We start from the raw sequence: 14,370 nt of genomic DNA, 5'->3' as shown, positions 1-14,370 counted from the left end.
AATGAAGAATCAAAATGCATGGCTAAAATTGTAATAAAAGAATAAAAGAATGAAGTCATCAGTGACCTGTCTGCACATCGTAGTTTGACATTTCTGTATCATAGATCGGTATTTTGATTCAAATTAAAAAAAGATCAGCAAATTGTAAATAGCGTTCTGTCATAGTTTGATCCTTCATCAAGGAAGTTTTCCAAATGGGCGTTTATAATACAGGGTACCTAGAAATCCGAAATGGCTGATTCCCAGCATGGTTCATCTTCAGGTGACAATTGCATTTAGCAAATACTGGCTGATGATAGTGATGAAAGCAATTTATTTAAAGTTAAGAAGTTTATTAGAGTATGAGAGCTTGGAAAATATTAATGGAGATGCATATGAGTGATTTTGACCCCCACAAGGTTTTTAATATGAGTCCAGTGTATTAGCTGATTCAGAAAATTCAGAATAACAAGCCTAATTAGATTACAGTTTAAATGTACAGTGCAATTTTCTTTTTTTTTTTCTCATCACAGTTTAGCCCTGCAGGATCTTGTGCTACAAAACACTATATTGCCCTAGTATAAAGGTTAAGATAAATAAATAAAAATCTAGCAATGAAATTAAGAAGTAAAGATATTTTTTTATCAAAATGCCTAATACAGCATTAAGGAACATTCTCAGATAGTAGCCAGTCAGCTTTAAGTGTTTACAGTTAGAGTCCAATCAAACAGATCTTCTGAAAAATTTTCCAAATCTTGTAAACAAGATTATACTATAATAGCCCATAATAGAATAAAAATAATTTAAAGCTGACAAACAAACAATAAAATTAAAATAAATATAAATTGAATCAGATATACATAACAGAATGCATAAGGAATTCATGCACATAAGTCTGCTTGTCAGAGATTACATTAGTGAATATTATATAATATTGCAAGGTCATGTACACCAATCATAGCAACGGTACATTTTAGACAACATTTTAAGTAGTTGAGCCTCATTTCATAAAATCAGAATTTTAAAAAAAATAAACTTCTCTAATCAAGTGTTACCTTGTTTGCTATCACCATTCATCTATTTTCGATGGAAGATTGAAGTATATTTTCAGCCTTGTCATATTATGCAATAAATGAGTATAAAGTCAAGTTGACCATCTCTGTCTGCGTGAATTACTTAAGCAAAAGAGATTTAAATGACAGAAAAGAACCACAAGTTCCTCCAGAAGACATAATTTAAAAATGAAGTAAGGTAGGCATACATAAAATACAAAATATGGGGTTCCAAACCTTTAACTGAATGAAATTGGTGAGACAAAAAATCATGAGGGGTTATCAGCATTAGGTTTTGGTAAGAGTCCTAATTAATCTTATCTAAAACATAATGTTTCAAAACAGCTAGGTGATATGGAGTTTTATAAAAGTGTCTGTTTTAACAATCATTAAATGAATATGGGTGGGTGGTAAAAATGCTTGAAACTTGGGAATGGTACCAGACCCTGTCATATATTTGACTTAATTTAAGAATGGATTTAGACTCAGTTTGGGTCTTGTTACTTTAGAAAACAGAAACCAGAAAGTGTTTTTAGCTCTACTGGTCATTGCCAGAAGAGCTTACTGAATGGCCTGTTGTCTGTCATCTGTCTTCATTTATCATTTGTTGTCCATTGTCTAACAGCCATCCATCCATTAGCTCAAGTTTGTTATCGCTACTTCCCTAAATTATTTTGGAGCATTGCCATGAAACTTGACAAAATTGACATGGAGTTTGACAAGAAGATGATGTGTAGCTGGTCTCCTAAGTGAAAACGGACATCCCATATTGCTATTATAAGATCAATCTTGAAAATCTTGTTAATACTACTCCTACTGAATGTGTACTCACAGCAGCGTGGGGTTTTCCAAAAGAGATTTTAAGATCTTAAATGATAATGGTGCCAATCTGACAAGTAATATGGCCATTATGGTAACCATCTTGAAAATAATGTTATTGCTTTACCTCCAGAGCAGAAAGTTATATGAGCATAGAGATTTCACCAGAAGACTTCTTAAGATGTTTAGTCAGCACTAGATGAAAATGGTACCGATTTGACATCCAGTATTGCCAGCTTGAAAATCCTGTTATTGCTGCTTTTCATAATTGGAAAGTAATATTGACATATGGTCTAGTTATGGTTCTTAGTTACTTACTTAGACCTGAATGAAAACAATTCTGATCTGACCTCAGATATGGTTGACATAATTGAACATATTGAACATCTTGCTAGTTCTCATGAATGGACAGTCATATCAACTTTTGCTTTCAAAGAAAGTCTTCTAATAGTGTTTTGTTTGTCCTAAAGGAAAACAGTACCAATATTTCTGCAACAATAGTTAATTCTAATCTATCACTAAAGATTGTCAGATTTCTAAATGCAGCATTTAAAAACAAGAAATGATCTTCTGAATGTCTTGAAATTCTTTTTGGACAGTTTAGTGTCGGATCCTAGAGATACTTGTGTTCCAATTTTGCCTTACAATAAAAGTATACTTTTAATTGATATTTTATTTTCTGCTGCAGTCCAGTTACCTACCGATGTTGATAAAGCTCTTCGTGATCTCTGTTTAGTTGCTGCCAACTCTAATACAGATCCTGCTGAATCAACGGTAACAATTGTTATGCAATTTTCCATTCAAAATACACTAATACAGCTCAACAATCTTGCTGACCTTTTTCATTTTGGTGTATTTTGTAGTTTCAACTGTCCCAGGTACTTATTCACTTGAAAAACAGAGTCAGGTCATTTGATCAGTGTAAATTACCAGTGGTATCATCAATAGATAAAAGATATGGTTATTTTGCATATGACTGTAATTGTTTTGTTGTAAGATACCAAGTTATAAGATAATCTTGATAAAAAGATGATACAGTAAAACCTGTCTTGAGAGACCTCTGCTATGAGAGATGACCTGTTTTGAGAGACCAGGATCTCCATGCACGGATTTATTGATTATATAGTGTTATTACCTGCAATGAGAGACCACCTGTCTTGAAAGACCAATATTTTTTGGCAGAAGAGGTGGTCTTTCAAGACAGGTTCTACTGTATGTATATATCCTGATATGATATGCTGAGCTGAGCTAACTGATACTCAGTAGGTTGCATTCCTTGAAAGCATTATTCTTCTGCATTTTAAGCTAACTTGCCCTATGTGCACTAGAGTTTATCAAATCCCAGCATTGTTGTCAGCCACGTGATTCAATTCTTACCTGTGCAAGCAAACAAATATCTTTCATTTTTAGAGAATATCTTGGATACTATTACTTCTCCAGTCAATTAAAGATAAAGCGTGAATGCAGCATGATGGATAATACATGACCACAAGTTTATTTTACATGTTCACCTATTTGAGTCAGTAATTTTTAAAAATTCCTTGTACAGTTATTAAACTTGATATTTCCATCCAGCAGTAAAGTGACTTTGATCTAATTCAGTGGTTCTATTAATAGTTTACTTTTAGCTCTACTCGACATAGACCATAGACCAGTGGTGGGCAAAATACGACTCATGGGCCACATGCGGTCCGACAAGGGCTTTCATGCGGCCCGCAAAGGGTTTTCATGCGGCCTAGGAACAAGTTATCACTTGCACTGACTCTGTTTATGTTACTCTGTTTATCAAATAAATGTGCTTCTTTTGTAATTTAAGTTTAAGTTTTCAATATTAACAAGATTTAACAACTGAAAATGAATTAGATGTTGTTTAGAAAAACCTTTTGTTTTTGCTATTTCAAATATTAATTATTTTACTTAATGAACTATGCAGCCCTCGACAAGGTAAAAATTTGTGTATGCGGCACTTGCACTGGAAAGTTTGCCCACTTCTGCCATAGACCATAGACCATATCGTTCCTTTTTTATGTCTGTCTGTATATTAACACAAGTTTGGAGGATTGCCATTAGACATTACACACACTTTCATCCCAAGGTTTTGTTGAGTCCTAAATGAAAAAGGTGCTGCTTAGATGTCCAATATGGCCACCACAGCAGCCATCTTGTTACTGGTTTGCCTTAATAGATGGTCATATCAATGTGGATTTTTCACTAAAGACTTCAAATGATATCTAGTTGGTACAGAATGAAATCGGTTCTGTATAGACGTTCAGTATGTCCATCTTAGTGAAATGCTTATTGTTGCTATTTCTAAATGTGTTTGTCTTATCAGCATGTTTCACTAAAAGACTCTTGGTCTGAAATGAAAATGCTGCTGATGTAACATCAGATATGATCACTGCAGCAGACATCATGAAGATCCTGTTATTGCTGCTCCTCCTGAACAGAAAGTCATCAACATGGGTTTTCACTGGAAGACATCCTACCATGCCTGGTTGGTCTTAAATAAAAATTGTGATGATCTGACAGACAATATGGCCACTACAATAATCATGAAAATCTTATTATTCCTAAAAGTCTTATCAACCCTCTTTGGTGTGGGGGGGGGGGGGGCCAAATGACAATTTTTGATATTGATAGTACAGCTCGCATAATGTTTCGAAAAACCTTATGCTTCACAGGGTGAGTGGAGAGAAAGTGGAGAGGATTAAGACAAAACCCCTCCAATATCTCTCGGTGCATCTATTATGGTTGCAGCATCATCAGCACAGCACTCTTTCTCATGGAATCACATCCAATGACCACCACAGAGTGGATGTGGTCTTAATAATATTGGCTTGGTTTGCTGTTTATTACCCTTTCCTAGCATTTTTGAAAAATAGAGAAAGAGGGTGTAGGTGGACCAATTTATCTACATCATTACATTTCAAAACCAATTTGCATTTTGATAGTGAAAAGAAGGCATGAGCACTAAATTAATAATGAACATTTCTTAGTTCTAACAAAGATGATGTATGTTACATAATGAAATATACAATTTAGATAATATTAGCATTATGACAGTTCCTCAAAAACTTAATATTACATTTGTGCAATGAATCTAATTTGTTTTCAGATTTGGAATCTACAGATGCATTAATGTCCTTATTTCTGTTGCAGTTTGCACAATATACTTTTTTAATGATCATATGGAGCCAGTTATATTGTACTCCCTGCAGTGTAAAGAATGATATATGTCATACGAATAAAAAACAGAATTGCATTTTTATACTGGACTGAAGTGAAACAAAATCACACAAAGTCTGATGCACTAGGTTTCAGTAACATTATGTATGATATTTTTCTGACATCCAATCACAGCATTATATTTGGGTGATTGAAACTTGACAAAGCATAGTTCTGGCAGTTGCTACATCGGCATGCAAATTTACGCAACCATTATTGCTGCAAAATTCATTATTAAGATTTCTTGTCTTTAATTTAATTTACATTACTATTTTGTATTAATGATCAAAGAAGCATTTTTAAAAAACACAAATGGCATCAAAAAAGTCATCCTAGTGTGCATGTATGTTGACACATACACTTTTCGAAGATCAATGCTCATGTGCAAACTAAACAACTAGCATTATAGAAGCCATCAGCAAGGTTTATTTTCATGTTTGACATATTGACATATTAATTCATGAGCAAACTGATAACTAAATAACAGTAGATCTTCTGCAGATTTTCTTTCCATTTTTTTTTTTTTTTGCCATGAGGTTGACAACAAAGAATGTAATTCAATCTTAACTGGAAGCTTATCAAATGTTTGATTCTTGTAAAAGAAAAGAGCAGTAATAGAAACAAAGCTTGTGAATTAATCAATACAGCTATTATCAAGTTTTTACATTTATCAGTTTATTGTCTTCTATTCATTATGTCAATTAGATTAGGTGTTTAAAATGGACACTGATCTTGTTCTGAACTACTTGCAAATATGTAATTTAACTTTTGTTATTATTGATGAGACCTACAGCACCTAATCATTCAGTTCCATTTTATCCATATCTGTAAAGTGATATACCACATACAGAAACATGCCAAACACTATTAAAAATTAATTAGTTTACCTTTTGGTTTTTCCTCACTAACGAACACTCCACAGGGGTCAAGCTAGACTTGAATTTTAGGGAGAAGTGACTTCTCCTTTTGAACAGAATAGGGAGAAGTGATAGCTGAAAAGGAAGAAGATAGAGCAAAGCACAAAGTAGAAAATATGTATTATTTATATACATATATGTCTGTGTGTGATTTGCATGTTTTTTTCTTTGTCCTCTGTTTCTCATTATGTATCATTATATTTAACATTGTTTTCAAACAATACTTTACTTATAAGTAGAACATACTATCTTGTATGTGTATCATAAACACAGTTTGCATCATATTCATATGCATTGTATTTGGATGCAGAGATATATGTTGATGGCTGGATAGAAGATGTATGTATGAACATACTCTGTAAATGAAACAAACTTTTGTTACACTCATCATCATATCATCATTACATTAAAGTTTCATCAATCAGTAATTCATAGAAGTTTAAAAGCATAAGTGGGCCTCGGGTGGCGAAATGGTCTAAAGCACTAACCATTATGGATCACTGCCATCTCACCTCTGTCTGCATGGGTTTTAATCTCTGGCTTTGCCAATGTCGGTATGTGAGAAAGCTTGCAGGTAGCTTCTTGTGGGTCGTTAGTTCTTACCGGGATTTTCCTGGGTTCTTCCTCCACCATTTATACTGGCCGCTATGTATAGCCTATCATGTGCTGAAAAATGGCATTAAACCCTACAACAACAACAAATGCTCTTTCGCACTCAGTCTGGTCCTTTAAAGAGTCACGTGTACCATCCACCATTGGTCTGATCTTGATAAAATAAAATATTTTGGCTTGAGGTAATGTGCTCATGAGCATATACGTGATGGCTAAACGAAACTAACAGACTTTGTTCAACAGGCTTGTGCTGTGGGATTTCTGGTAGCCTCATGACTCATACTGGTCATGATGCTTGCCTCATCAGAACCTGTCCCTATCATCTTTCTAATATTTTGTCCCTTCTCCTTCAGATCCTCAGTTACTTTAATAACTAACTATTGCCTCAGCATTGATTGTCCCTCCATGAATTTCACAATTGCTCAATAAGCAGGATTTCAAACATAGTTGGTGGAAGTACTGAATATATGTAAGGAGTATATTTGACTTTCCTATATCTGTACTTTCATCCATCATAATTGCCAAGTTATCTGTCTCATGAACTTCATGAACTTCATCCTCGAAAATGACAGATACAATTGCACTCCAAAATTCCATTACACTTAGGTCGGTAATATAAAAAGTCTCACTTTTGCGCAGTTTGATGCCCAGATATTTTGCAAGTCCACAACATAAGGATATTCTTCCTTTGGCATCTCATGTTTCGCTAAGAAAAGTATGCAGATTTCATTTAGCCTGTAACGACCTTATCATCCTTGGAATTTTTTTATGCCAAGATTTTTTTTCATTGGCTCCTGCTGCTTTAATTTACTTTTGAGAATGGCAGTCATGTGATGCCCAGCTGCAATGAAAAATGATGATAATTATATAAAATAAAATCAAATAAAATTGTAGTTGAAGTTATTCACCACAACCACAACCACAACCAGCACCACCCCAATAAGCCTATTTAATCTAGTCAGAAAGGCACACAGCAGCTGAATAATCACACACATATACACAACGCCCTTTAAAGTTACATCTTGTGCTGCAGTGGACCACTGCTGAAGTAAACATTTAAGATCAAGGGGTGGAGGGATTTGATATTATAATCAAACATGGTTCTATCAGAGATTAATTGCATATAGTAGAACTGATCAGGTATATATTAATATTTGCATTAGACATATCTATTTCATGTTGGCAGACAATTATTAATTGTTATTTCTTTTCAATATCAGCAACTTTTCAATCCTGCATAAACTATATAAATAATAATTCATAATAAATATTATGTAAACTGTTATAAATAATCCTGTGTTATGTTCTCTTTAATAAATACTGTTGAAACCACACAAAAAACATAGTCCAAAAGATCCTGATTTTTTTTAATTAACCCCTTACACAAGTAGTGGTAACACTGCTTTTACTCATCCTTAACATCAGTGTCCACTATGGTTTGAATATACAGACATTGTTGTGTGAACTTGTGCTATCACATACATTTATCAGAATTGAGTCACAATCATTTTGAAATGTTTTCTTAAATTGTGATGATGATAACCATGTGTACCAAATACAAATAAAACATTTAATAATGCCAATTTTAAAATATTCCTTTGCCAAAGGTGGTTTTTTGCTTAAAAAAAAAAGTAAAATGGTGTAAAAATAACTTGTATGCTGCAAGTCAAAAATGGATGGTTTTCACAGGACTTTCATGTTTTCTTGATATGATTTGTCAATCCTAGTCTATTGACAAATGGAATAATGCCACTTTCAATTCTCATCAAGTTCTTACCATGCAAAAGCATTCTAATTCATTTCCCTAGAAAAGATTTTCTTGTTAGGAGGGGTGTTTCTTCCCCAGCAGGAAGCTTATGTTTATGTTCTGGTGAGCCACCACTTAACCAAATGTTTAGTGACATTGATAAGTCCAAATTGTATAAAACACAGAATCACACTGTTTGAATTCCAGTAAAAGTCCAAGTGCATTCTATTTTACACAGACAAAGAAAATGCACACAGTTTTTATTTATAACTGCTAATAACCATTGATATATATGCATGATACATTTTGAATAATTTTTTATTGGATAGTTTGTCATCAGTGCTGTGCATGGATAGATTATTTGTGCGACTTGATCACAAACAAATGGACAGAGGTTCAGAAAAGATCTATAGAAAGATATGCCTTGTTTACCAGTGAAGCCATCTCAGATTTGTACTCCCTGTACATGAATCAGTATATGCATTGTGAGTTTTCCAGCTAATTGCCAATCAGTTATAAAGCCTGTGAATTTCAGTCAATCAGCTGTTAAAACATACACCTGTGAATGCGTAGGAGTTTCCTTTATCAGCAATGTTTGCAATGCTGCATTATATTTCATCTGAGGTTAAAACTAGGTTGAGTAGTAGTACTGTCAAGCAGTAAAAATTGGAAATAAAATGTCAGGGCTAGATAAAAAAAATTATAGATGAAGGTGAAGTGTATGCTTTTTGGGCGACTTGGCTGCCCAATTCTTGACCCCTGACTCCACAAGTCACAAACAGGAAACTGCATACCTTAACATCTGTGTCAAGCAAGCATCAAAAAATGGATCTGTATTATGATTAGGTTATTATCATATCATTTCCTTATGACTTACTATATTTGCAATGATGATACAAAAATGGTTTTATATTTCACCCTTACAAAAATGAACAAATATGATGCATGTGGAAACGATGCATACAATAAGTAAATTCTGCTGAAAATTAAAATCCTTGAGTATGTCATATCTGACAGCTTTCCATTATTATTCATTTCAGCAATAATTTCAGTACCAATTAGTTATGAACAATTATCAAACTTTTGTTTTTAATGGTGGGACTATAATTGGGGTTGCTAATTTTTGTGTGAAGTTTAACACCTTTTCTTAGTGCAAGATTGGCTTTATATCGTAGCCAGTATATGTGTTGGAGGAAGAACTCAAGAAAAGCCTGGTAAGAACCACCAACCCACTGGAAGATACTGGCAGCTTTGTCACATACCCACACTGGCCAAACCCAAGCCTCAAACTCACACAGACATAGGTGAGATGGCAGTGATTGGCAAAGGCAAGCATTTTAGACTACTTTACCTGCCGGGGCCCCAGGGCTGTTATGTACAGCGTGCTATCCAGATGGCTTTGTATGATAAGAACACACCTTTGCAAAGCTGACAGTAATTTTATCTTTTGATCCTTGTCAGTATTTTATAACAATGTTGATGGTTACTGCCTTGATTTATGTAAGCGTCTTATAAACATCTTGAAATGAAGCATTAAATTGTGATAGCTACTATACACGAGTTCTCATTATCATAATGTACAACAGATGTGGAGACATCCACACAGAATGCCATACATTAGATGGAAATAAAAAATGATAGATATCTCAAATTTGACAGTTTTTGACATTACTATTCATTTCAAGAATGCACTGAAATCATATTAATTAGGAAAAATTACCATCCTTCTGTAAATGGCGGGACCATTATTTGAGTAAAATGCACCAAGTTGGATGCCTTCATGTGTTAGAAAAAGCACCTTTCCCAAGCTGAAATTGACATCATCTTATGATGCTAGCATTTTATAACAGTGTTTACAATAGTCACTGCCTTGATTTCTGCAGAACATCTGCTGAAGCCAAGTCTTTATTAGAGAGAGACAATTTAAGTTTCTTGAAGAGGGGAGTGGAAATGCTTGAATATAATTGTCTTGTTCTAATTTGTATGAAAAGGACACTATCCCATTCCTTGTTTTACTTGAAACAAAAATTTACCTTGTGATGAATGAAAGAATAAAATATACCACAGTCAGAAAGAAAAGTTGAGCCCAGTAAATTAAATGGTCAGTCCTTCACAGTATATATGCAATCAGAACTGAACTGGTTCATAATTGTGTACATATATATTAAGCATCTTAACTGTGCCATTATAGCTTAAGGTCTAATCACATAGTTCACATTTAAGTGTTTTCTGTTTTGTTGTGTTTTCAAACATAAGCAGCTTTTGTCTTCAATTTAAATGTCCATACCTCAGAGAAGATTACTTTTCATGTTTAAAAAGTAGGATAAATTTATACTGTTCAAGAGAAGCTCAACACAGAGTGCCTCTTATCTAGTTTAGTGGGTAATTTGTTTAGATTTTATTTTGATAAGTAAAAGCATTAACATGCTTGCAAAAGAAGTCTATCTACATTTTCTAAATCTAAGACCTTTTTAATTATTTTTGTATTGTCCTTATATATATATATATATATATATATATATATATATAAGTTGTTTTTGTTGCTGCAGGGTTTAACGCCATTTTTCAGCACAAGATAGGCTTAACATGGCTGCCAGTATTAATGGTGGAGGAAGAAAACGGGAAAACCCTGGAAAGAACCACCGACCCACGAGAAGCTACTGCCAAGCTTTCTCACATGCCTACATTGGCCAAATCCGAGACTCGAACCCACACAAACAGAGGTGAGATATCAGTGATCCTTATATATATATATATATATATATATATATATATATATATATATATATATATATATATATATACATGATCAAAATAAAAATCACTGATTGCTGAAATGGTATCTGATTGTAAATCACTCATGACATCTTGTTATTTCAATGGGTGGTCTTCATTGTCTGTTCAAATGTCAATCAGTAAAGACAGCTAGCTTCTCCACAGTAGAGATGCCATTGGGATGCCGGCCAAGGTACAGTGGTGATTTTTGTAGGCATGTATCACTCCATCTCTTAGCGCTTTTTGAAGCAAAAGTATATGGGATTAAGTCACCCACTGTGATGGATGTGGTTCCAAAAATCATGAGCTGTACCACAGATGCCCTCATCCCACCCCGCTGTTATATCCCTCATTCCCTAAAGTCCAAGAAAAGAATGAGGACGTACTAAATTGCATGGGCCATATGACAGGTACTAAGACAGGGTAAATGCACATCTTCCAAGAATTTATAGAAACGGATGATAGAGCTTCTGGTATGGTTTTTCCATTGCCAAAAGAGTAAGCATAACAGTTTGTATGACATATGTAATACTAGTTTTACTCACCCAGATTGCTACATTTCTTAACACCCTCAAAAACATTTTAATACTTTACTGAACCAGAAGAGTCTTATGTGCTGCTGAGGAAGATCACATAATCAATATATTTAGCTATTCTGGTGTCCTTCTATTTATCCATCTTTATAACTAATTGTGAACATGTTTTTATTTTACCCTTAGGGATGTACGAAATACAATACATCACAAGGAAGCACTTCATCAAAAGGTATTTGTATATTATTATAGTCAATCATTATTTTGTTCGGATTTCAGTTGTATAATGAATGAATCTTCAGAAACCTTTGCATAAACATGTATAATATAATTCCTAGAAATAGCTCTAGTAGCACAAACTTTATCAAGCTAATATGTGGTCTATGTACTTAATTATTTAATTTTAACTTTAACTGAATAAAAGGATTTATAAATTAACATAACTGATTTGTCTTATCTGTGGATGAAAACAACTTTATCTTTTCATTTTAAGTATCATCTTGTAATGTATCTCAAAGTCTGAAAAATATTGTCTTTTTTGTTGACTTAAGATCTTGAGAATACTTTCAGAAGTACCTCTTCTCTTAGTTGTAATTATTTCTATTTCTAATTGCATGTGATGAAGAAGATGGGCTGTTATCACCCATCGTCCCCACTTCTACTAAACAAATGCAATCACCTAAAGTTGCAAGGATTCAGACAGAAAAATCCTCCATAAGCATGGATATGAGAAGGTATTATTCAACACCAATCACTGATATTATGTTAAAAGTTTCATTTTGGCTTTAAATGTTTGGTATGTGTAATATAATTATATATTTAGTTAGTTTGAGAACATATGCATGCAATTGAGGTTCCCCAGCCTCTGAGAATATTTATTATATGAAATTGAGGTTCCCCAATTTCTGAGAATATATACATGAAATTGAGGTTCCCTAACCTGAGAGAATATACACATGAGGCTTCCCAGTCTCTGAAAATATATACATGAAATTGAGGTTCCCCAACCTCTGGAAATGTATACATGAAGTTGATGTTCCCCAACCCCTGATAATTGAGGTTCCCCAGCCTCAGTATTATTATGAGTCTTGGGTGGATAAAAGTATAGGATATCCATGGCTGCCTATTATAACCCTTTACCTCATAGATCAGATGGCTTTTTAGCCTCGAGATACACATGTAGCAAAGTTACCACATGCAGTGTGCTACATAAATAGAGCACCTGTTACCTGTTCGACTCCATGCACACAGGCCTGCCTGTTAACTGTTAAGCAGTGTATTGTATGTTTAACAGCAGTTTTAACCATTTTACGTTTTGTATACACATCTATTATGCACGGAAAAATTTAAGAGAAAAGTCCTATCGTTATAGCTGTATAATTATTTTTCACGGAAGAATTTTTTATGTGCTTTAAAATCTTCAGAGAACTCATTCACCATCAAGTCAGTGAAGCAACGTGACCATGCATAACTGCCATTTCTCATACTCGAAATTTCTTTTTCTGCGTCTACATCACAACAACATCTGAATTTAATAATTCATAGAAACTAATTGCTGCCTACATCAATATCGGAGCCTTTACCTAAGTTATTGGAGCTTTCATAGTCGTGATTCTAATCGTGAAAACTCGAGTAAGTACTGAATGAAATCCGTGACCTCCATTTTGGAGAGTGGAGAGTAAGAACCAGTTACTTTTAATAGCAGATTTTGACCAGAGCATAAACAGTGACCACGTGATCTGATGTAATGGTCATTCACAGAAATGAATGTAGTATCAAATAGGGGGTTTTATCCAAAGGTGATGCTACAAAAACCCGCTAAAAATGGCTGATGTAAGCAGGCATCAAAAGACGTTTCCGTGAGAATGGTGTGGAGGTGTCAAAAGGCAGTTGTATGCGAATTCAGTAGAGGCATCCAAAGGCACTTGCATGAGGTAAAGGGTTAAAGTTTATATTTGTCTGCCATTGATGTTAAAGGAAACCAACTGAACCTTTCTACCTTAGTTTTAAAGTTTCAGTTAATTGAATTTGATATAAAAGTAAAGTATAATAAAGATTAAATAGTGGATTTGAAATAACATATAAAATATCTACGCTCATTTTGAAATATGAAGTCTCACATTTGTTACACTAAATTGTACCTATCACTTTTATATAAATTTAGAAAATTATTTATTCCTTTTTAGGTCATTTAACCCTGCAGTTAGAAATGTTACTGAATAATATGTGAGATAGGGTATTCATAGAACAGGAAAGATGTTAAGTAATATAATATCAGGCAATGGCTTAAAATTATAGACCAGGAGAAACACAACTACAGCATAAATAACAACCATGTTAATTATAAGTAGTGTTATTTTGTTGATAGTAATTGCAATACCAATCCTCATGACCATTACAAATAATAGAAAAGTGCACTGAAATAATTTATTAAAATTATCAGAGTTGCCTTTGGTTAAGTTGTTTTATCACTAGAACTAGTTATTATGAAATCTTTTTCAGAAAAAAGAATGAGAGTGGGCAAAATGGAAATTCAGATCATCAGGTCAACAAGACCAATTCTGGTAAATGCTTTTTCTCACCTATGTGACAGAGAAATCTAGCTGTTTGCTGACCTTGTTTTATCTCAGTCTGATTGTCACAGTCAGTTCATCTAAGTCTTGGTGTCAATGCGCTTGGAACTACTTTTATAAAGAAGAAATTATTGTTTT

The 14,370-nt window shown here is 33.8% G+C and overlaps 1 protein-coding gene across 4 annotated transcripts in view; it reads left to right on the top strand.

The window, feature by feature from the left end:
• The window catches only part of LOC149787078 (uncharacterized), a 103,719-nt gene that overhangs the window by 75,372 nt on the left and 13,977 nt on the right, over positions 1-14,370 (top strand). For all 4 annotated transcript variants that reach the window (XR_016425083.1, XM_089977602.1, XM_089977603.1 and 1 more), the window contains exons 12-15: positions 2,539-2,624; positions 11,846-11,891; positions 12,285-12,393; positions 14,162-14,223. Coding sequence is in view for 3 of the 4 variants with exons in the window: in XM_089977602.1 (XP_089833728.1) it covers positions 2,539-2,624; positions 11,846-11,891; positions 12,285-12,393; positions 14,162-14,223 (303 nt within the window). In the remaining variant the exon portion in view is untranslated. The remainder of the gene's footprint in view (positions 1-2,538; positions 2,625-11,845; positions 11,892-12,284; positions 12,394-14,161; positions 14,224-14,370) is intronic.

Source organism: Sinohyriopsis cumingii, chromosome 12, assembly GCF_028554795.1.
Source record: "Sinohyriopsis cumingii isolate HCF-2022 chromosome 12, ASM2855479v2, whole genome shotgun sequence".
Classification (NCBI taxonomy): domain Eukaryota; kingdom Metazoa; phylum Mollusca; class Bivalvia; order Unionida; family Unionidae; genus Sinohyriopsis; species Sinohyriopsis cumingii.
This window is presented reverse-complemented; position numbering and strand designations above follow the sequence as displayed.